This window comes from Anser anser (assembly GCF_964211835.1).
Source record: "Anser anser genome assembly, chromosome: 11".
In the NCBI taxonomy this organism is placed as follows: domain Eukaryota; kingdom Metazoa; phylum Chordata; class Aves; order Anseriformes; family Anatidae; genus Anser; species Anser anser.
Window position 1 is genome coordinate 22,898,513 of NC_139732.1, and position 22,671 is coordinate 22,921,183.

At 56.6% G+C, this 22,671-nt stretch overlaps 1 protein-coding gene across 6 annotated transcripts in view; it reads right to left on the minus strand.

The window, feature by feature from the left end:
* The window catches only part of ANKRD11 (ankyrin repeat domain containing 11), a 125,126-nt gene that overhangs the window by 1,421 nt on the left and 101,034 nt on the right, over positions 1–22,671 (minus strand). For 5 of the 6 annotated variants that reach the window (XM_083851769.1, XM_083851766.1, XM_083851770.1 and 2 more), the window contains 8 exons: positions 13,675–13,845; positions 12,543–12,746; positions 10,911–11,053; positions 10,315–10,462; positions 2,856–9,586; positions 1,744–1,842; positions 1,495–1,638; positions 305–397 (listed from right to left, as the gene is read on the minus strand). In XM_083851769.1, coding sequence (XP_083707895.1) covers positions 305–397; positions 1,495–1,638; positions 1,744–1,842; positions 2,856–9,586; positions 10,315–10,462; positions 10,911–11,053; positions 12,543–12,746; positions 13,675–13,845 — 7,733 coding nt within the window. Of the gene's footprint in view, positions 1–304; positions 398–1,494; positions 1,639–1,743; positions 1,843–2,855; positions 9,587–10,314; positions 10,463–10,910; positions 11,054–12,542; positions 12,747–13,674; positions 13,846–14,211; positions 14,313–22,671 lie in introns of all 6 variants that reach the window. The other variant, XM_083851771.1, reaches the window with a different exon arrangement.

A 22,671-nucleotide genomic window follows, 5' to 3' on the forward strand; every position in this document is an offset into this window, starting at 1 on the left:
GACTCAGGACATCTGGGAAGCCCCCACTGCTTCGCAGAGGTCCCGGGACAGGATTCGATTCTTGCCATCGCTGCCCCTGAAGACGAGGACAGAGAGCCCTTCCCACCAGCTGTGCTGCCCGCACCACGTGGGGACGCCTGCGCCCAGCGGATTTTTGGAAACCACAAAAACGCAGCTTCCCAAAGCAGCATCCAGCCCAACCGAGTGGTTTGCTGTCCCCGCGGCTGGGACCGCTGTCACCGAAAGCCTCCCCGGGGCGCCGAGCAGCAGGACCTGCTCCCAGCATCACACCCGCGCCTCTCACCTTCATCCGATCGTACTTGTCATCCACGTCTTGCAACCAGGAAATGAACTGTCGCGCGTTGAAACGGTCTCTGACCGATTTGTTTTCGTCTCCCTAAGCAGAAGACAGCGACAGGGAATTACATGGCGATTTATTTATATTTTTTTTTCACTTTAAACAACCAAAGGTGTAACAGGCCATATCCAAACCCCTCTTACGGCACACGCTGACCAGAAACAGGGCTGAAGAAACAAGAAAGGCGCCTGCAGGGAGGGAGAACAGCGTGCGGCTCCCAGCTGCTCCTGCAGCCCTTGGCTAGGGGCTGCAGCCCGAGACAGACACACAAACGTGCACGCAGGCACTGCCGGCTTTCCCTTTCCGTGCAGGAGACCTGTGCCAGCCCAGCACAGCACCCGCACCGCTCCATCTCCTCCAACTCACGCACGAGAGCACGTTGCTGAAGCACAGGCACCTCGTGGCTGGGAAATGCCGAGGGATAAATCAATCAAGGCTCCCAGGTCACCAGGTGACCACTAAACCCCGCGATCCTGCTGCTGCCGGGATCCCTCCTGCACTGCGGGCCTGCAGAGGGTCTGGCGGGGTGGCGTGGCTGCGGCTGCGCCCCTCTGCTCTCACAGAGCCGGCTGCAGAGCCCCAACGCAATTGCCCAGCTCTGGCACAGAACCACGTGAAAGCAGGGAAGAAATGCCCCTTTTCCATGGGCTGTGCATCACCCTTTCAAAGCCGGTATTCAGATACAAGTTAATTTAATGGCTCTCTCTCTGTTATTTGACAGGAAAAGATATCCCAGAGTGCAGTAAAATGAAGCTCCCAAATGTGCAGATGATCCTGATCAAGAAGGGCAGAGTGTCCTGAGACTCCCTGATAAATGTGAGCCATCTCTGCTTCCAAAGAGACACGATGCTCCCCGTGTCGCCGTGTTCCTGGCGCGTTCCCTTCCCCGCACACACACAGGGAATCCACCCCACCGCGTGCAGTTCGAGCCCCCAGGAACTGAGCCAGCCCGGGCGAGCTGGGCAGGTCTTAGGCAGCGAGTCCTGCACCTGGGAGCCGTGCTGTGTGAGCAGCAGCCGGGCAGGAGGAGCTTTCCTGGCTCCTGCCTGCGTTCCTCTGTCTGGAAAAGCCCGTCGGCCCCGGGATCGTGTACAGCACCTCTGAGACACTCCTTCACCACTAAGACAGGCACTGACCTGATTTTCTAGAGGCATGTTGTAGACCTCGGAGTCCAGCAGCATGGTGCAGGCACTGAAGGGCACCGCCTGGTTTGCAATAGTCCTCGCTGCCCGACAGTGAACTCTCAAAATCTCCTGCTCACAGGAGACGATGAGCTTCTCCTGGGGAAGAGCAAACAGAGCAGTGAGCGTGGCAGCCTCGGTTTCCCCAGCAAAGGCAATTCAGGACCTGTTCCCACGCAGGAACTCCTCAGAGCGCTGCCTTACCCGCTCTATGCTGTGCTGGAGCCGCAGCTTCCCCCTGACGGCTTCCTGCTGCTTGAAGAGCTCCTTCAGGGGCTCCGCGAGCGACGGCGGCGGGGCGATCTGCGGGCAGACAGCACGAGGTTAGAGCTGGGTGTGCAGCAGCTCACGGCACGGCCACGAACAAGGGCAGCGGGTGGAGCACGTCCAACCAAAGGGATGAGACTGGTAGAGAAATACCAGCAGGAGCAGCCCAGCCTGGACACCGAGGCGGTGTCCGTGTCCTCATCTGTCTCGGGGGCGAGGAAGCAGCCCCGGAACAGAGCGGAGGGGCAGCCCAGCCCCGCAGGTCCCGCTCTTCCCTGCTCCGCACACCCCAAGCCCAGCACAAGCTGCAGGACAGGGGAGAGGTTGGTCTGGGCAGGAAGGAGCAGATGTGACCGTGGGCTACGACCACCACGGTGCTGTGGCAGGCGAAGCGTGTCTTAACTCACGCAACCGGTAACTCGCACTCGGACCACACCGCTGTTCTCAACAGGCAACACAAATACTGCCAGACCTGGGTACTTTGCAGCGGCTGCAGCAGGGAGGAAGGCAGGGCCTGACCCTCCTCCTCTGGCTGGAGCCCCGATTTATGCCTGCAGCACCGAGGTTATTGATGCACCTGTGTCTGCAAAGGCCGTTCGTGCAGCACAGCAGCACAACACAGATCCCACTGCCAAGGAGTGAGGGCTACTGGCAAGTCAAATATTGGGGCTGGGTAAAAGGGAGGCAGGAGTTAAGAGCAGCTATCTTTTTCCCGCAGTCTCCTAGGTTCATCATCCAATTACTGCGCTGCCTGTAAAAGCGATTTTGCCTTCTGGCCTCAAATCCAGTGGATTCACATAAACTCGCTCTAAAGCCCGAACAAATCTCAGGTTCCTAAGCACAGCCTAAGGCCTCCTCTGCAAAAACACCTCTCAGAGGATGCACTTATCACGCAGCCATCCACTTAGCGAGGCTTAGTTTTGCCATCGTGAGCACGCGCTCTGGGTGCACGAGGGGACAATCTGGCTGTGCTTGTAGCAGCAAGGGAGGGCAGAGCCCCCGACCCTGTGCTTTAAATTGAATGCTGCAGAACCAGAGAGGCCACTCACCACTGGGATATGGAGCTTGCTGAGAGGCTTGCCATCCAACAGGTAGGAGCCCGTGTAGGTGACATACTCAGCATAGCACTGAGGAGCTTGGGGAGTAATGTAGCAGAGGATTTTCCGCTTCTCTTCAATCTTTTTCCTGATCTGGAGGTACTCAAAGTAGGGGTTGGATCTGTCGCTGTGGTAAGGTTCGATGTCGTCCAATTTTATAGCGTCTACAATAGCTGCCAGAGTTTGCTGTATCATCTCCCGAGTCTGCTGGGTGGACGTGTTGATCTGCTGCTGCAGCTGCTGGTTGGAGCGCTGGAACCTGCGTTTTCGCGGGTGCTGAGTCTGGGAATCGTCCTCCTCCGTAATGCGGCCTTTGGCACGTGTGGCAGGCGCAGAAACAGGAGGAAATTCCTTCTCAGAAGACGCGGCGTTCTGCTTGTTTTGGTTGGCGAGCATCTGAGCCCGGTTCCTGGTAATCCGCTGAGGAATCTCTTCTATTTTGGGCGGTTTGGGAGCTTCTGCTACCGGTTTTTGTACCGGCTCAACAGTTTCTGCTTGCGCGTTCCCTGGAGGCGCATCGGTCTGGGAGGAAGAGACTTGGCTCCCCGCGCGTGCCGCGGCGCTCTCCGGCACGGCGCTGCCCTCGGCGCTGGCCGCGGGCGGGGGACAGGCCTGGGAGCTGCTCTCCGGCACCCCGCCGGAGGAGGACAGGTCCTCCTGCACCACCTCCACCTCCTTGCTCTCGGCCTGGGCAGACTCCGACGAGGTTGGCTGGAGAGTCTGGGCTTCCGCGTCTTCCCCTCCTTTTTCTTCAGCTCCGTTGAGCCCTTCCGAGGTGGCATCCTGCGCGGCCGCTTCCGATTTCTGCTCCTCCGCCTGCGGCTCTGCTTCCAGAGGCAGGGCAGCAGCTGCCTGGCTGGCTGGGGGCTCCTCCGCGTCCCCGGCAGCTACCGCAGGCGCGCTGGCTTTGATGATGCCAGCGCTCGTTTCTGAAGCTGTCACTGGGCTTTCTTCCACTGGTTCTGCCTCGGCCATCTCCGTCTCCGCCACATCCTTAGGCTGGAGCGGCAGCTCCGGCAGCGAGAAGGGGCCGAGGTCCAAATCATCTTCGGTGTTGGTGAACGGATCGGGCCACGTCACCGCCTCCTCTGTATTTGCCGGCGTGGTGGTGGTGTTTTCTATATAGTTGTTCTCTGGCGCGCTAACAACTTCTGCCTGAGGTTCTGCTGGCATACAAGGGGGCTCCGGAGGTATCTCGGGTGCCTCCTCTGGAAGAGGCTTGCAGTTATTGAAGAATGTGTCTAACCTCGTGGGGGACATGTACGGGGCTTGCTCTTCAGCATTTGCTATTTCTCCTGGAACTGCTTCCTCAGCATCTTCCTTGACTTCATCGAGCCCCGGCTCAGACACTGACAGCGGGTAAGATATCGGAGAAACAGGGTAGGACGTATCTGTGGGAATGAAGGCTACTGGTGTAGGATGAATCGGCTCTAGGGAACAGAGCGGAGGCTTGGGGGACTCGGAAAACCTCTGGGGAGATTTCATCAGAAGCTCTGAGCCCATGGACCAGGTGACAGAGTGCTCGGCTGTGTTAGCCATCAAGCTGGGAGGCATTGCAGCGTCGGGGTTTCTGGAAGGAGGGTTATCCCAGTCTATGTTGTTTTGTTCTGGTATACCCGAACTGAAATGGTTTTCTTCGATCGGTGGTAGGTAGGTAGGTTCTGGAGGCATGATGGAGGCAGTAGCCTGCTGCTCTTCCGTGGTGTCCAACGGCATGCCAAGGTCAGGGGGAAGAGCACTTTCTACCGAAGGAGCCAGCAGTTCATCTCTGTGCGAAGGGGAGGATTTTGCTTGTAAACCAGAAAAGACACTTTCAGGAGACTGGGCGACTCCGCTGACAGCCCCTGGCGGACAGTGCAGAGCCTCCACTTTTGGTGACGAAACCCCATAATCTGGTGAGTAATACCCAGGAGACAGACACTGGAACTTCTCGGTGGGAACAGAAGGAAGGGGAACTTTTTCCTCCATTAAATGCTGCACCGGAGAGTCATAATTTGATGTCGCCGGGACGCTTTGCTGCCTGAAAAATTTATCTCCAACAGTGAACTCTTCCTCAGGTGCCCTTCTGATATCAACAGAGATGGAGCGATAAAGGTTCGTGGAGGGTATGGTACGGGTCGGGGTCTGACTCGGGTTCTCGGGGAGGCCACCCGAAACGTTTGCGTATCTGTCAAAGAAGGATGGAGAACATGCGTTCATGGACATGGTGGATATGGGCAGCGAGTGCTGCGAGTCCGCGCACTCAAACATCAGGTCCGTGTAGTCTTCGTTGCTGCACGAAGGAGTCCTGGGCGTCTGCATCACCTCCTCGTAGCTCGGACACGACACGACGGATGCCGGGGTTGGGACTCCCGTCGGCCGGTTCTGATCCGGCCTGGGGGAGGCTGGGAGGATCTCCTTCAGCTGAGGGCCCGTTATCCAGTCCTTGGAGTCCGTGCCAACAGCGGGTTGTGCCTTGTTTTCCGGTGACAGTATGGGAGTCAGCGGGCCCAGCTCCTTGAGCTTCTTGTCCTTGAGCTGAGTATCCAGCGTTAATGGCTTCTTTGTTGCCAGATCCAGACTCCTCTTGCGAACGTCTTCTGAGCTTTTAATTTTGTCCTTTAGCTTGGGGTCTCCGGACCTGTGTCTCATTTTCTCCATTTGCTTCATTCTCTCTTTGTGCCTTTTGTGGCGCTCCTCGATTTCCAGGTCTTTCTGGCTCAGCATCCTCTCGAAGCTGGTCATCATCAGATCACCGTCTCCCAGCAGCTTCTCCCTTGGCCTGGCATCCTTCTTGCCGCTGTCTTTGGAAAGGGTTATTTTTTCATTGCCATTGCTTATTTTTATTGACTCCGTTTTGTCTTTCTCTTGGTTCTCCTTGAGCTTCTCCTTGAGTTTGGTTTCACCGAATTTGAGGTTTTCCTCCTTTGATTTGTCCTTAAAGGTGGTAACTTGAGGACTGTCCTTCTCTTTAAGTGTTGACTTTGGCTCGTCTTTGTGATGCTTGAAGAAGCCATCTGTGTGTTTGTCTCTATGCTTTTCCTTTTCCTCCTTCCATTTTTCCTTGTGTTTATCTCGCTTCTTTTTCTCTTTAACTGTGCTGATGGCACTGGAACCATAAGTCTTTTCTTTTTCCACCTTCTTTGACAGCTCTCTTTCAGAATCATTTTTATCTTTCTTTTCAGAAAATAAGTAATCAATGCTTTTCTCTGGTTCCTCATCAGGCTCTGCCTTCATATTGTAGGAAGTGCTAAAAGCCTCCCCATCCACAGAGAAATCTTTTTCATAATGACTGGAATCCTTTCTGCTACTGCAGTCTTTGAATTCATCTGATTTTTCCTTTTTCTCTGTCTTTTCCTTCTTTGCTTTTTCCTTCTCGTGGCTTTTCTTTGATGAAGATGAGGAATGCCTGTGTCTCTCCTTCTCCTTGAGTTTGTCCTGCAAGCAGGGTAAAGGGAGAGCGTCCTTAAACTTTTCTTCAGAGGCATCAGTAAGAGAGAGATTCGAAGACTCGAAGAGGCTGGTCAGTCCTGGCTCTTGTCCTCTGTCTGTGAAGCTGTCAGAAGAGATCTCGCTGATTTTGTCGTTGGAGTCATCCCTATAGTCGTTCAGAGCCTCCTCCTCCAATTTCTCCAACAGGCTCTTCTCTGACTCTCCTCCTTTTGAAGACTTTTTCTCTTTGGAATGCTCCTTATCCAGCTTCTCCTTATGCTTGTTCTTCACCTTGTCGTCACTGGCATGTTTCTTCTCAACCTTTTCCGGGAGCTTTTGCTTGTTTTTCTTCTCTTGATTGGAATCTATGGACGTTCTGTCTTTCCTGTCTTTGTACTTCTCCGAAGAATCCTTATCTTTCTTTTCTTTGTGTTTTTCAAAGGAATTCTTCTCCTTCTTCTCCTTCCCCCCTTCCGATGTTCCTTTGTCCTTCTTCTTCTCCTTAGAATCCTTATCTTTCTGCTTCTCTCCCGAGTGCTGCCGGTCGGAGGAGTACTTGCGGTGTTTCTCGGGGTACAGCTCCTTCTCAGCAGCTGCGCCCTCATCCTTCTCCTGCAGGCTGTCCAGCCGGTGCATTTCGCTCCCAACGGATTCGCTGACTTTGAACCCAGTCAAGCTGTAATCATCCCTCTCGTCTTCGCTTTCATCTGTGAAGATGTCCGCAATGCTGTACCAGCTCTTCTCCTTGCCTTTCTTCTCATCCTTTTTCTCGGAGAAGTCCTCTCGATCCACAAAGTTTTTCTCTTTCTTCTCTTTGACCTGGTCGAAGGAACTCTTCCTTTCTTTGTCTTTGCTGTGCAGGTCTTTGTATTTTTCCTTACTCTCTTTTTTCTCTTTGAAACCCTTTTCGAGTTCTTTGTCTTTTGGGATTTTCTCAGGAGCAGCTTTTTCACTTTTCTCCTTGTCGCCTTCTTTGGATTTTTCCTTGTACTTTTCTGGCTTCACTTTTTCTTTTTTTTCCTTGTCGGGAGCATCTTTCTTCTCCTTTTCCTTCCCAGAATGGTGCCGCTCCCAACTCTCCAGGGTTTTGCCACTGAACTCAGCATCAGACTTATCCTTGAAGAAGGTTTCACAGCCATATTCTTTGAAGTCATCTCGATAGGGCTCCTCCTGCTTTGTTTTACTATCTTTTCGGTCTTTAGAGCCATCAGAGGAATCTTTTCTATCTTTGTTGGTTTCACCTGTATCTTTTTCTTTCCTCTCCTTGACACTCTCTGCAGAATCCTTCCTTTTCTTATCCTTTTCAGGCAAATAGCTAGGAGCAGCTTTGTGTCTGTCTGTTTGGTCCTTTTTCTTCTCGGAGCTTTTGTCCACGTAGTCTCTGTCTTTCTTCTTTAAGAAAGCGTCCTTTTCATTACGTTTCTCGTTGTATTCTTTCTTCTCCTTCGTTTTGTTTTCCTTTTTCTTGTCTTTAATTTCCTCTTTCACTGGCTCTATGATTAGTTTTGCCACAGTGTCATTTTTAATCTCCCTGAAATCTGTTACCGGAGAATCCCAGCTATCCTCGCCTTTGAAATCGAAGGAGGAATCAGAAGACAAGTCTGAAAACCACCTCTCTTGCTGATCATCCGAGAGGCTGAACTTTGTGTCCTCGCTTTCGGGAAATTGGTTTTTGTTATTAAACTCATCAAACCCAGACTCATCCCTGTACATTTTTTCTTTTTTGCATTTTTCCTTCTCTTCCTTGAAGGATTTTTCTTTCTCTAGCTTAGTAACTTTCTCCTCTTTCAGCTCATTCTTCTTTTCAGATTTTGACTGCTTGTCCTTTGACTTCTTCTTTCTCTCCTCCTTGTGTATTCTTGGCTTCTCCTCTTTGGGAGACTTCTCCTTTACAGGTTTCTCTTTTTCTGATTTACTTAATCCTTCTCTGAAGGATTTGCTCATGTCTTTACTACCCTCTTTGACTTTTCTTAATGATTTCTCCTCTTTAGAGGATTTTCCAGTCTCATCTTTAAACAACCATTCTTTCTCCTCCACTTTACCTTTGGGGAGTTTTTCTTCCTTCTTACAGTGTTCTCGCTCATGCTTTAACACTTTCAATTTGTTTTCGACTGGATTTTCTGTCTCTACTATCAAGCCTTTCTCAGGCTTTTGTTTAGAGTCCTCAAACTCAAAAGAAAAAGTTTTGATTATTTTAATGTCTTGGCTGATGGGACACTGTCCCTTCTCCTTGTTTTTATGTTTATGTTTTGTTTTATGTTTTTTAACAACCTTCCCCTCCTTGTCCAGCTTTGGAATTGCTCCATCCACATTGCTATGGAATGAATTCTTTTTCTCAGAAACAGTGTTGTGTGGGTTGTTTTTCTTTTTGTGCTCTGGTTTCTTCCTGACTGGCTTTAGCGACTCTAAGCTCGAATCCTCGGACGAGTAGTCTGACTCGCTCGTCAGCCTCGTCCTTGTGGAGTCCGATAAGGAACTGACGTCTGACCAAGCTGGAGAAGATATGGTTTTCCAATTGTCCGTCCTCCAGTGCTTGGAGTGCTGTTCTGTAAGATTAGGATTATGTTTCTGGGACCCTAAACTCCCATGAGAAGAGGTCGATGAGGCAGACAGAGAGTTAAACAAGGAGGATTCTTTTAGCACTAGCCTGGAGTCCTTTACACAGCTAGAGCTCTGAAGAGAGTCTCTATCATCCTCCTCACTCTCCACGTTTTCACTCTCTGATTCAGAGGAACAAAATTTGTCATTTTTTTTGCCAAATCGAACCTCTTTGCTTTTCGTCTCCTTCTTCCGCTTCTTTTTTACTTTGCTTTTCTCCTTCTGCGGCTTTGTGCTGGCAGGCTCCCGAATCTTGCTGCTGGGCAATATCGAGTGGGTCGAAAGTCGCAGCTTCTCCCCCGTCCCCACAGCAACGCTGGTCTCCTCCTCGTCCGAGCTGTCCGACAGGATGCGGTGGGCAGCTTTCTTTGGTGTAATTGTGTTATTTTTAGTATAAGTTTTCACTTCCATTTTGGGTATGGAAATGAAACTGTTTGCTTTAGTCTCTTTTCTGTAATCCTTTTTCAGCAAATGTTTGTCATCGACTGGCGGGACCCGGTCCTGTTCATCGTCCTCATCAAATTCATACTCATCCTTCACCGGGGTGATGGTTTTGGGGGGCTCCTGGGCCTTGGGTTTGTGCTTCAAACCCTTCTCGAACTCTGAGTCTGTGTTATTGCCATCAACAGAGCTGGAGGGAGCGAAGGACGGGGCATCCTCCTCTTCCGAGGTCTCTGCAGAGGGAGAAAAACAACGCGTTAAGGCCTGAAAGGGGCCCTGCCACCCCTTTCCTCCCCCAGCCTTTGCTAAGCTTGCAGCTGCAGGCCCGAAACGCCGAGCTGGAAGATCTTTTAGAAGGGAACAGTCATCCACTCTCTGCCCTGCGAGGCGTGCTCCTGAGAACATCCAGCGTGTAGCAAGGGAAAAACTTTTTAACAGGATTATGACTGCAAATAGGGTAGGCCAAGACTCCCCGTAAGACAGGAATGTTTCCTCCAATTAGCACTAATGAAGCCTGTGATGTTTCCCACCTGGCTCAGGCACAGCAGTGGCACCGGCGGGGCGGGCGCTCGCAGTGCACGCTGCTGGGTGGCAGCGCAGCCTGAAAACCTCAGCGTTGCTCCAACGTCCTCCTGTCTGTGCACAAGCTGGGAGGTCACCCACTTTTTAAATGTAAAATATCCATTTACCTGCAACTGACTTCCCATCCTACATCTCGAATGCACCAGGCAAGTGATCTCAGCGTGGGCTCCCAGGGCAAAGAGCTAGAGCTCCCGGAGCTACGGGCTGGCAGTTACCTCGCCTGTAATTGGGTTACAGCTACAGCTGGGCTCCTGACTGTGACAGCAGCGTGCAGATGCTCTGAAAACAGCCTAACTTCACTGTCCTCTCAATGTCTCTATTACCAGACAGCTGCAGGCCACAGACCTTGCTTCCACATGCACGAAAAGGTCAGCCTCACCTGTTGAGCTCTCTTCGCTGGAGGGGTACGTCGTCTTCCCCAGGAGCAGGTTCACCATGGTGGGAGAATTAGCTACTTTTAAAGGTGTCTCCCCCTTCCTGTTGCTTTGATGAGGATTCCCTCCATAATGCAACAACAATTTCACCACCTGAAAATGGAAATTGAGACTGTAAGTGTTCATAAAGGTGTTTTGAATCTGTTGGGGTTTTTTTGGTAATCTTTTACATATAACAAAAAGGGGACATGCTCAAGCTGGAGAGCAGCCCGCTGTCAGCCACAGGACAAGCCCTGGGGCACTAACAGACATTGATAAGAAAGAAGACAAAAAACAGCAATGTGAATCAATTTGGGCAGGAAAACGGGGAGAAGAACCAGCTGCAAAGCCATGCTCTCTCCCTGTGCTCCAGAATGAACTCTCCTCCTGTGCAAGTAAAATGCTGAGCAGTACGGGGGCAGGAGGTTCTCACCGCTACACGGCTATCAGCAGCAAACGATAATAAAATAACCAGAATCTCTGCATTTGCACAGGTGGCTGCTTGACACACAAGAAGAAAAAAGTCATTGAAAGAGAGCCGTGGAATCCAGCCACAACCAACCTTGAAGTGCCCGTTATTCGCTGCGTCGTGCAGCGGGGTGTCATCGTCCAACCCCTTGGTGTTGACTTCTGCGCCTGCAGCAAGCAACTGCTTTGCAACATCGTAGTAACCCCGGTTGCATGCCTCGTGCAACGCCGTCCAGCCTGCAAGCAAACAGACACCGGGAGTTGGGCATCACCTTCACGGAGAGAGTCAGAGACAGGGAAAAGCAACCTCTGTGCACCACCGCTGCCTGTGTCAGGAGCCTGCAGCCCTGCCCTGCAGTTCGGGGCACCCTGCAGGACCAGCCCCAGCTTCCCCTCGGGCTGCACCGCGGGCAGTCAGACTGTCTGCTAGAAACGGCACAGCCCTGGCAAACCCGAAGGCGAAGTTCTGGCTATGAAACTGGGAGATGTGCTGATGCCATGCGGGAGCTGGGTCTCAAATCCCTTCCCCTTCCAACTTGTCTGTAAGAGAAACACGGCCTCCTACAGCAGGGCTGAGTTCTGAGCTACAGACACTGCTCCGAAACATCCCCCACACAGACCTAACAAATATTTTCTGTGTGCTTTCCAAAGCAAGCAGCCATGCCACGGCAAAACAGGCCCTGATCTCGGAGAGAAACCAAACAGCCCATCTCCACAGTAACAGCGGCTCTCGTTCTCAAACAAACCTCTGAAGAACACAGGATGAAATATTTTATCATGTTCAAACAGACTATTTTTAAGCAGAAGCTGTTTTGAAGTTTCCCAGCAAACGCGCGCGGCTCCTTGGGTGTTTTGCTGATAGCGCCGTGGGAGCTCGCCCGTTACCTTCATCGGGAGCGTTAGCAAGGGGCACCTGTGCCCAGAATTAATCACAGCTGATACCTCCGTCTAGCACTGATATTAATCACCCAGGCAGAGGAACACGCATAGCTATTTATAGCCAAAAAATCGTGCAAAGAGAACAGCAAAGAGCAAAGTCGAGCTCTTGGACGTGCCGGAAGAGAGGCTGCCTCGTGCTAATTTAGCCTCCTCGTCAGTGCAGGAGTGCAGGAGCGGCGTGGTTCCTCTCAGCAGCACCCCGCGTTGGGTACAGCCCCAGGACTGACAGCATTAGCCATTCGACTCCGGAGTGACGACTCCACAAACCTAGTGTTTTCATATCTTTATGCACGTTTCTTACATTTTAAGTAAAAAAAAAAAAAGAGCTAAAACAGCCTGCCTCCCTTTGCAAATCCTCCTCCAGACTTCTCGGGCATCACCTGCGTGGAACAAGAAACGGCCCAGAGGGTCCCGGTCCCGTTTAAGAGCACAGAGCCACGAGAGCCCCAGGGGGAGCAGGGATCGCGCCCAGCTCCGCACCCCCAGCCTGGCAGGAGCAGGGTGGGTGCAGCCGGGACAGCCCAAGACTTTGGCTGCCAAACTCCAACACATGAGCAGGTGTTTTCCAAGGATTTTTTACTTTTAGAAATCTGTAGTTTTCTTTTTTTAAAGGACAGCAAGATGTTTTCCTCCCCTGAAGGCAAAATCATTGTTTTTGGTTAATCTCTCCTTTTCAGGTAGCAAACCTGTGTCGTAAGGGAACAACTTTCCCTGGTAGGAGCCACTCTCCGGGCGGAACATCCAACCCGACGGCAAAGCACAGAGCTCCTGGTGTGGTGCTGCTCACCTGCAAAGTCTTTCACATTGACATCCGCACCCTCGATGATGAGCTCCTTGATGCGCCGGGCATCTCCTCGGATGGCAGCTCGATGCAGCCGAGTCTCTCCTCGCTCGTTTCTCTTATTTACTTTATCTTTGGTTTTGGAGGCAGAGTTAGGAGTTCCCTTCTGACAAACTGTGGACTGAGAGGGATGCTTTGGTGTTGTGTCAACTGCGAGGAGGAGAGAACACAGTCAAGAACTGCAGCTCAAAGCGAGACCTAAACCCTTAGAGGGAGCTGTTGCAACGCATTTCATCTCGCCTCGCCACTGAAAAGCTCTCCGCAAGGCACTGAGAGTTAACAGCCTCTGAAGTTGATGTGAAGACAGAGGAAAGCCTGTGTGTGTGTAATACAGATATTAATTGCAGGCTGCCAAAGCCCGCTGGAGAGAACTGCAGTCCTTGCAAAGACTGTAGGCAATCCCATGATTTAGGAGTAGACAATGCAGCTCCTTACCCTAAAACCTCATTTCCTAAGGGAAGTGGCCTTTTACCAAGCACATGTGAGGTCTGACAGCCTTGGGAGGGGAGCACATTTTCTGGGAACAGCTGAATGCTCTGAAGACTACACAGCTTTTTGCTGGTTTTCAAGTAACAGCAACATAAGCAGCTAGATTTGTGTTAAGGACAACAAAACAGGCGGCTAAAAGCTGCAGCGTCCGTGTGTAGGATGCAGATGTACGCACACGGATAGCACGCTGCGCCTCTAAAAACCCCAGAGGGGGGGGTCACGCAACAGATAAAAATTACCAAAATCCCAAATCCGTGGTAAACACATTCCAGCTGCGCTGCATCTCACGTTACAGTGCGCGCTGGCTATCATCAGCCTCATCCTGCTCCCCAGAAGGAACGCCGAAAGACCAGAGGCTGGTGTTTGGCCTCGGTTCACAACGCTCCCCCGCACCCAGCACCCAGGGGCCTGGCAGAGCCCTGCGGCAGCGCAGCCGCCCTCCTGCGCCCAACTGTGCCGCGCCGCTCGCTGCTTTGGAGCAGGAGACGTCCACCAGGGCTCGGACAGGGGGCAGAAACAGCCGGGAGAGAGCTCGCCCCTCGCAGCGCCGCCCCCCGGGGCAGCAGCACGGAGCTGCTCCCAAGCTCACCTGGGCTGTTTGCAGACTCCTCGGCTGTCATCTGCATGAGAAGAGCGACTTGCTGGCGCTCGGAGAGCGGGTAGCCTGCCCGGATTCCTGAAAGGCCCATTCCAAACAGCAAGCCAGGCTTTCTCGTGGCGGGCTCCTTTTTAATCCTCTTCCGCTCTGGACCCTGCTTTTCTGTGATGCAACGAGACACAAAAGCACAACCTGTGAGCATCGCAGCGCCCAGGAACCACGCTCCTTTCCGAGCAGAGCGCTCACAGCTCTCCAAGTCCGTCCCGGTCTCTCACGGATAAAAAAGCCTCTGGTGAAGGACGCGTCCCTGCGGTGGGAGCGCTGCCACCCGCTCCTGCTGCCCGCCAGCTCTGGTACCGTGCATCGGGATGGGACGGGACGGGATGGGACAGACCTGGGGCAGGAGCGGCATCGCCTCCACCGCGGCCTCTCCTGGGGGCTCTGCCCCGCTCCCTTCTCCCCCCAGCAAACAGCAGCGCAAGAGGCAGAGGAAGCGACTCCGTGGCGGGGCCACCGCCGGTACCGTACCTTCTTCCATCTTGCTTCTAGGAGCCTCCATTTCATGCCATGGTGCTTCGGGGAGCGTACGCAGCCTTATACCACCACAGCATGGACTGAACTGGAGGCATCTAAAAGCATCAACAGAGAGCGCTAACGAGACAGGGGCTGACAGCTCGGCAACGCTGCCACCTCACCCCTTCAGCACCACCACGCCGTGGGCTTTGCACCCGAGCCATGGGCGCAGACCGAGCCCGGGCAGGACGGAGCAGGGGACCGGTCCTCTCCTCCCCAGGGCCCCCAGCACGTAGCACCCTCAGCTGACACGCTGCTCGGCCGCATCCTTCCCAAAAGAACCAGAAGTGAACACCTCTGCCGGCCCCGCCGGCCCGCACGCCTAAGCCCTGCGAGAAGCTCAACTACTTAAAGCATTTTCCCAGTTTTCTCAATGCAAATCTCGCTTCTTTTCCCCTGCAAGGAGCGCTGGCAGCCCTTCCCGCTGCTCCTGCCCGGCGAGCGCCCGGTGCTGCTGCACGCTGCTCAGCACCGCTGCGGGGATGCGTCCCGAGTTCCAAGGTGTCAGCTCAGGAAACAAAACTTAAAGTTTCCTTTCGCGGAGCCAGCCAAGCAAGAGACAGAAAACGGATCTGCAGAGCAGCACAGCGATCCCCTGCCAAGGAGCCGAGCTGCGTGCCTCCTACCAGGCAACTGTCCTAAACCCACAAAAAAGCATAAGGAAGATACGGTGCGTGTGAGTGGAAAACCCAACGCTGCTCCCACCTATTTCTAAGCGCTGGCACAGCTCGCTCCCAGCCAGGCTGGCTGCAGGGCTCCTGCTGCGTACAGAGGGCCGGGAACAGCATTCGCAGGGGCCACACGTGTAGAAGTTGTCAGTGCAGGCGAGCAGTTCCCGGTCCGAACATCGCGGGCTCGAGCCAGGGCTGCTCAGATGCTGCTTGAGAACCCCGAGCAGCAGAACACAGCGCCAGGTCAGGCAGCGAGCGAGCACACGTCTGTGTCTCTTCTACATGGACGTCTGAACCTAAACACGCTCTTCGTCGTGCTGAAAGTACTCTGAGAATCCCAGAAGATGGTGGGACACGAGGAGTCTCAAAGCAGGGTCTGCAAACAAGAACATGCCTGATGACCCTCCCCAATTTACAGGGCTTCAACCCCGAGCAGCCGGGGAGGGGAACCCACCAAGCCTTCACCGGCATTTCCCAGATCCAGGGTCCTGAAACTGGGCATGAGAAGCGGGGGAGACGCAGAGCTCCAAGAGGACGTGCAGCCTCGAGCCAGCTCTCCCTGCTGGGGCAGACAACACCAGGCACTGCCCTGCATGCTGGGGAGGCTCCGAAGCCGAAGGAAGAGGTATTGTGCATCACCCAGTGACAGACAAGCAGGGCCCTTGTCGGGACCCACGGCAGCAGGCACGGCAGCGGGACCGGGGACCCGCTGAGCACAGCCCTGCGCTGACAGCGCTGCCTGCACGTTTCTCACTCTCTGTTTTTAGGCACGGGTTTCAGCACCGAGCCCGAACTCCCCAGCAGCGCTTCTGAGCCGCCCCAGGCGCCGGAGGCCTCCCGTGCCACCACCTCGGCCTCGCGGGCAGGCGCAGCCGGCGCTTCCCGTCCCCTGCACTCCCCTCCATCACAGCCACCAGCCCAGAGCAAACGGCGCCGCTCCCCCCCGAGCTGGCTCGCACCTCCTCCGTGCCCCTGTTGTGGTGTGACGGGGACGCAGCGCCTCGGGCAGAGCTCACCGCTCACGGTAGCTGCGTGCAAGCTCCCTGCACGCAGACGGCGAGCCCGTCCCCACCCACACCCCCGGTGTGGATGGAGGCAGCCAGCGCGGCTTTGGGCACGAGCACAAGGGCCAAACCTCCCCCTAGAGCCACAAGGCGGCCGCCCCGCGTCGTCCCCTCGAGCCTAGCACCAGGAACAGCCTTGGGCCCGCACCAGTCACCAGCCGCGCACCTGAACCGCGCTGATCGGGTGACGCTTCGCTACAGCAACGAGCCGGTTGCACAACTCCGGGCTCTGCTTACATCAGCCACCCGTGTCTTTGCCGGCTCCTGGGTGCTTGCAGGTGCCACGCCGTGCCCGGGCTCTCGTGGCCCCCTCGGGCACGGGGTCCGGATACCAGCGGGGCCGCTCAGCGGTGCTCAGGACCGAAACGGCCCCAGCCAGCGCGCACCGCACCTCCCGGCACCCGCCCCGGGGATGCGCGCACATTGACGGAGAACCCCCGCCTAATCCTCCAAAGCCACCTTTCGGTCACCCTGGCAGCGTTAGCAGAGCTAGGAGATGAAATCAGATCGCAGGCAAGTGGATAGCTTTTTAATGGCTTACAATAAAATTAAACCCAGCGTGCTTATGGTAACAAAACGAGTCAGCCCGGGCAGCTCCCCGAGCCCCGCGGCCGAGCCCCGCGTGCCGCCAGCGTCGTCTGATCCTGCTGTGCCCGGCGGCGGCAGAGGCCCCAGCCACATCCAGCCCTGCCTCGGCACGGGGCACGCCTTACACATATACAGCCCGTGTGTAAGGGCCCGACGGGGCAGGGGCTGTGTGGGCTTGCAGGGGAGTCCCAGGCAGAACAGCAACGCTTGGGGGCCGCGGGTTGTCAGAAGGAGCCTGCCATTTCCCCAAACCGACTACAAAGTTCAACCGAAAACCTCTGAACTCCTGTTAGCTCTACAGCTGGAGAATCTTCCTCCCCCACACAACATTTAGCATTAAGAGCCATGTGATCCACACGACAGAAATAAACCGGAGAGCGATCGCTGCGCTCCCGCTTGCTCGCGCCGTGGCGAGGGCTGAGGCAGCAGCCGAGGAGCTGGGCTCGTGCGTGGGGCCCCGCGGGACGGGGGCACTGCAGGGCCCGGCACCAGGGGATGGCTCCTTGCTCCCTGCCTCCTTCTCCTGCTGGTGCTCCCCGACAAACGACCCCGAGGCGATGCTCCGGCAGCACCCGGCCGGCCTCGGGGTGGAAAGCGTGACGTGGCCCCGCTCGGCGACACGGCCCTCAGCAGCCTTCCCTGGCCCTGCCCTGCTGCAAGCCCGCTTTATTTCAGCCTGGGAAACTTCGCTCAGAGCCTGGCTGTCACCAGGTGTCCGTGGGGACCCCGCACGAAGACCTCGGCCCGCAGGCTCCGGGTGCCAGTGGCTCCTGCAGGCTGCTCCCCTCAGTAAGCGCTTCTCTGCAACGCCCTGCAGCAACGTGGAGCAGACCGAGGGGAACGCTCACAGCTCGGCACGCAGGAATAAAACGTTTGGCACTAAAACCCCTTAGCGAGGCTGTGCTCAGGCTGAGAAAGGCTGTGCAGGGCGGCCCCCCCAGCAGCAGAGCGCAGGGCCGTGCGAGCAGCGGCGCCGTGCGTGTGCCCCACAGGAGGGGCGAGCACAGGGGGCTCTGGACGAGCCCCACCGCCAGGGACCCAGTTTTAAATCAGCTCATTGCCGCCTGCTTCCATCTCCAACACAGAGCAAAGCCTCAGCCGGGGAACTGCTTCTTGTTCGAGGGCTACGAACGCCGCTCTCGTGCGCGGCAGACCGCGAGCGCCTTTCCAGGACAAAGGCCCGCAGGTGGCTCCCGTGTCCGAATTAAGCTCCAGGTCACGCAACGCTGGCGCTGCCTCGGCGGGGGGTGCGAAGCCGGGGCTGAGCCTCGGCCCCAGCAGGAAGGGGAGCGGGGACGAGGCCGGGAGCCAGACGGGAGCGGCGCGAGGGGAAAACCTTCGCAGGCTCCTGGCTGGCGCGCCGCGAGGTGCAGGCATCGCGGAGAGCTGCAGCCGAGCTCCCGCTCCCCACTACCGCGTGTCGCACCCTGTAATGCAAAAAGCATCCGTTTGAACGGCTCCGGCATGACAGCACAGGCATATAAGGTGGTACCCTGCGGAAAAATACCATTTCCAAATAAGCAGCTCGCGCCGAACGGCTCCGCACTGCACGGGGACGCTGCCGGCCGGCTCGCTCACGGGTCGGGATTTTGGAGTTTATTCACGGAGCGAGCGCACAAACAGCAGATCGATAAGAATAAATTAGAACGGCACAGACAGCAACGGAGACTGCACTGCACCCCCGAGAGACCGCACGAGCCTCTGCCTTCCTGATTCACAGCCTGGCATGCGTAAGAGTGACTCATTTCTACTGCAGAAGTCACAGGGCACAAGATGTTTCGGCGCACGCCAGCTCCAGCGAGGGGAAGCAGCCCGGCCCCGCGCGGGCAGCGCCGAGCCTGAGCTCGACGCAGACACGTCCCGCACCCGGAGCCGTGCTCGCGCGCTGCACGCCCAGGCTTTGCACGCTGCTGACAGCTGAGCACGAGCAGAGGGCTTCCGACATCTGCGGGCAGAGGGGAAGGCAGCGCGGCGTGAGCAGGCGCAGCGGATGCCCCCGGAGTTCAGGACCAGCACGCGGCGCGGGGAGGACAGCAGCAGCAGGTTAAACGGCAGTGGCATGGGCAGATCAATGACAGATGGCAGCAGGAGGGCAGCAGGGCTGGCACGAAAGCACCGAGACCATAACACAGCGGCCCACGAGCGGAGAAACAAGGCACTCAGGCTCGACAGCCGCACCGGGGGGCCCGACGCAGGCAGGAGGCACGTTTTGTACCGGGGAGCTCACGCACGTGCTGCAGCGCCTGCAGGGTGAACGTCCCCCGGGTAGAGAAGGGAGGGGATGTGGCACGGCAGCCACGTGAAAGCCAAGAGGGAACCGAGAGGGAACGCCGTGGCAGGGCCTGCTTTGGCAGCAGGGCAGGGGGGTACCCCGAGCGCTGCTCCTCATCCCGAGGATGGGGAGGGTCCCCCAGCGCCCGGCCCCGGCTCACCGGCGACGGAGCATCTGCAGGCCCCGACCCCCGCGGCCTCGGTGGCTTTACGAGCATCGCTCGGGCGGAGAGGTTGAACGCCGTGCCCCAGATAGCCGGCGATCCTAACACCAGCCCTTGCCCCCCGCCAGCCCTGCCGGACAGACAGCACGACCAGGCAGAGGGGTGGAAACGCATCCTCGGGGGCGGCCATCGGCTGACAGGCTGCCGAGACGGGCTGCAGGAGGAACCCCGGGGCTTCTAGCAGATACCGCAATCTCCATGTTAAACAGGAATAATTCCGAAAGAGAATTCAGGTCCACACTTTTCATTTCCCACGAGGCCGAAAGAACCGGAGGAGGAGGAGCAGGAGGGGAGGAAGGCTCGCCCGCGCGGCCCCCCTCCGGGAGCGGGGGGCAGGACACTCCGCAGACAGCGCTGATAAAAGCTCTTGTATTAGAGAAAAAGCCATCATTGATAGATTTTTGGTTCACAGAGACCCAGCACACTGCAGCCTCTCCCTCTGCATGTTAAGGAGGTGAGGCGGGGGGGAGGAGGGAGATTTATGGCAGCTCCCATCATCGAGCGACCTGCTTTCCCGCACAGCACCTCCCAGATGGCTGATGCACACGGGGAGTTTCTAAGGGTGATCTGAAGGCTGCTGTTTGCCAGCCTCGGCACACTGTACCGGCATTATGGAGCCAGCTAGAAGCGAAGAAGCTCTGACATTCACTCTCTCCCCGGTTGCTAGGTGAGAACAGTTTCTCGACTATTTTAGTAAAAGGACCGAAATTATACAACCAAAGAAAGGCCCGATGCAGCGCAGCCCATTCGAGTCCCCCAGCTGCACACATCCGCCCGAAGCCAGCAACAGAGGCGCACACAAATAGCGGCTTGGTCCGCGGATGCATTTTTTTTAACCAGCCAGCGATTTGCTTCTCACGGAACCCCTCGCCAGCCCCGCCGCCTGTGACCTGCGAGCCCGCTCCCGTCGCAGCGCCGCTCCGAGCACGAGCGGGCGGTAGGCAGCCCAGCGGCCGCGTCCAGGAGGGACGCAGCAGGCGGGTGAGCTCGGCTGATTCATCCGGGCTTGGTAACCCAGCAATTAGCGCCACGTACCGTGCTCGGGGATCAGCACGAAGGAGGCTCCGAGGCCAGGTCCCGCTGCCTGCGCTCACGCTCGCCGCCACCACGACCCGCGGCCGCCCTCCACGGCGCGACGGTGCTGGTGGGGCTCTGCCTCTCCCCGCTGCCTCCCGGCAGGAGGACCCTACCTTGCTATTCGGGTCCTCGGAAGCACGATGCCACTTTCACGTCTTGTTTTTGAAGGAGACGGACAGGGCTGGAGGGGCTTTTAGCTCGGGGGACTCCCAGGCCACACTCTCCACACCTGCCCTCTGGCCGTGCTCCCCCGTCCCAGAAAGCCCAGACGGCCGCCGAATGCCTCCAGACCACAGCAGAGGCAGACGCCGCCGCCTTTAACCCTGACAGCACGGGAGGGAACCTAACCTGCTGCTCCCCTCCTCCAGGGCAGGAGCCACCTCCTGCTCCGTGCCCGGCACCGCGCCGGGGCCCCGACCCGCGCCGTCCCCGGCGCCACCACCACGGCTGCCTGCGGTGCCGTTTGGTTCGGCTCGCACCCCGGTAACAACAACAACAAAACCGCCGAGCGGTGCTGAGAAATCCCGTGACCCAAAGCCACAGCACGACCAAACCACACGGCGCCCACCCCTCCCGGCCTGGCCGGGCGCTGGAAGCAGCAGCGGCTGCGCTGGAGGCGGCAATGAGGAATGCAAAATCCCTCCTACCCCCAGCGCCCCTCCGGCCCCTGCACCCTCCTCTCCTGCTCCCCCCCCAAGACCCTCCAGCCCCCCAAGTCCCCTCCTGCCCCCCCAGGTCCCCTCCTACCCCCCCGACCCGTCCTGTCCCCCCTTCACCGCTGGCTGCCCTTGTTTCCCCTGCGGGCGGCGGTGGGAGAGCTCAGTTGCGCAAAGCCCTCGGCTCCAGCACGAGAGCTGCCAGAGAAACCAAAGCCTGCGTGACAAAACGGTTCAAAATAAGAATTTCTCTGGTGTTCGGGGAACTTTAAAAGTGAGGCATTTGTTTCTGGAATAACGCTGCTGAGGCCAGGGCTGCGCGGCTCAGCCGTGATACGCTCCGAGGCGGAGCAGCACACGTTGCACTCACTGCTCGGCTACGCCGGCAAGCACAGGCACAGGACGGCTCCTCCGCCTGTGATTTTGGAGTAAGTGGACTCAAGTCCGGGTGTTATTTAGCGATGGCGGGGTTTGGACATGATCTGGGCAAACCCGAGCTTCTTCCGTGCTCCGAGTCTGCCAGCAAATGTCCAAAACCTGCCCCAGAGATGTCGCCCAGGCCCAAGGGGCAGCATGGAGGCAGAAGCCAGTGGCATCCTGCAGGGGCAAACCCAGCCCAGCGCCTGCCTCTCCTCCCCCGGGGGGTCTCCAGGGGAGGCCGGCCTCTGCACCCAGGGGGAACCAGCCCAGCACAGCACAGCACAGCAGGCCCAACCTCACTCAGGTCCTTCCAGCTCCCCGGAGAGCTCAGGGAAGCCCAAATTAACTCAAAGCGCCCTGGAGATTTTTATTAAGCCCTACCTCTCCCCGGTGACGACTGAAAGCCCAGAAACCACAGCTCCACCCTACAGGAAGCCGAGGGACTCGAGCAACAGCCCGAAATCAAGCTAAGGAGGCCGTCCCCACTACGGCGGACAGAATCATTAAGGTTGGAAGAGACCTTCGAGATCACCTGCTCCAACCATCACCCTACTCCGGACTCTCGCACCCCGTGCATTACACAGCTGTGGGTTTTTTTTTCGGTGCATGTCTATTTTAATGGCTAACCTCCTTTCGGCACGGCGCATAACTGAAGAGCTGCACGAAGCCTCACAGGCTGCTGGAAGTGCTGAGGAGAAGCTGGCTTTACTCGTCTGGCTGCTGCCAGGCAGCACGTAGGCTCTCAGCGGTGTCTGGATGCGGGGAGATGCTGCACGAGGGGAGAGGAGGAAGGCAGGAGAAGTCTCGGGCAGAGAGATGCAGCTCCCACAGAGCTGGATCCGGAACAAGCAGTCTGGAGGCTTACAGATTCGTGTGTATTTTTTTCCCTTGCGAGGACAGCGGCTGCACGGTGCTAGGGCAGACGAGCCGCTGCAGCAAACCCGGGCAAGGCTTCACGTTACTGCTTAAACACTTAAAGAGGGGAAAAAATCCTACTACAGGCGGAAAGAGCCCTCTCCCAGTTCCCACATCCTTAGAGCTGAATTTCACGTGGCTGTGGAACAGCCCAGCAGAACCGTCCTCAGGCAAACACGAAAGCCCGCGTGCAGCGGCCCAGGAAGTCCGGCTGCATTGCACAAAACATCGAAGGTCAGCCCCGCAACTGGCACGGCGAGCGCTGGTGTTGCAATCCCACTTCTCACACCAGCTGAAATCGAAGTTTAGGAAGGGAAGAGAAAAAAAGCAGCCCCTGCTCGGGGCAGCCAAACGTGGCCCCCTTGCTCGAGACCAAAGCTTTGTCCTTCGTCCTCCAGCTGCATGCCAGCAGGACGTGGCCGGTGGGTGTTGTGGGACACTGACTGCACCTGCACAGGCTCGAGGCACCTCTCCGGCCCCGTGTGAGGTGCGCAACCCTTGTGCAGCCTCAAACAGGCCTCTCCCCTGA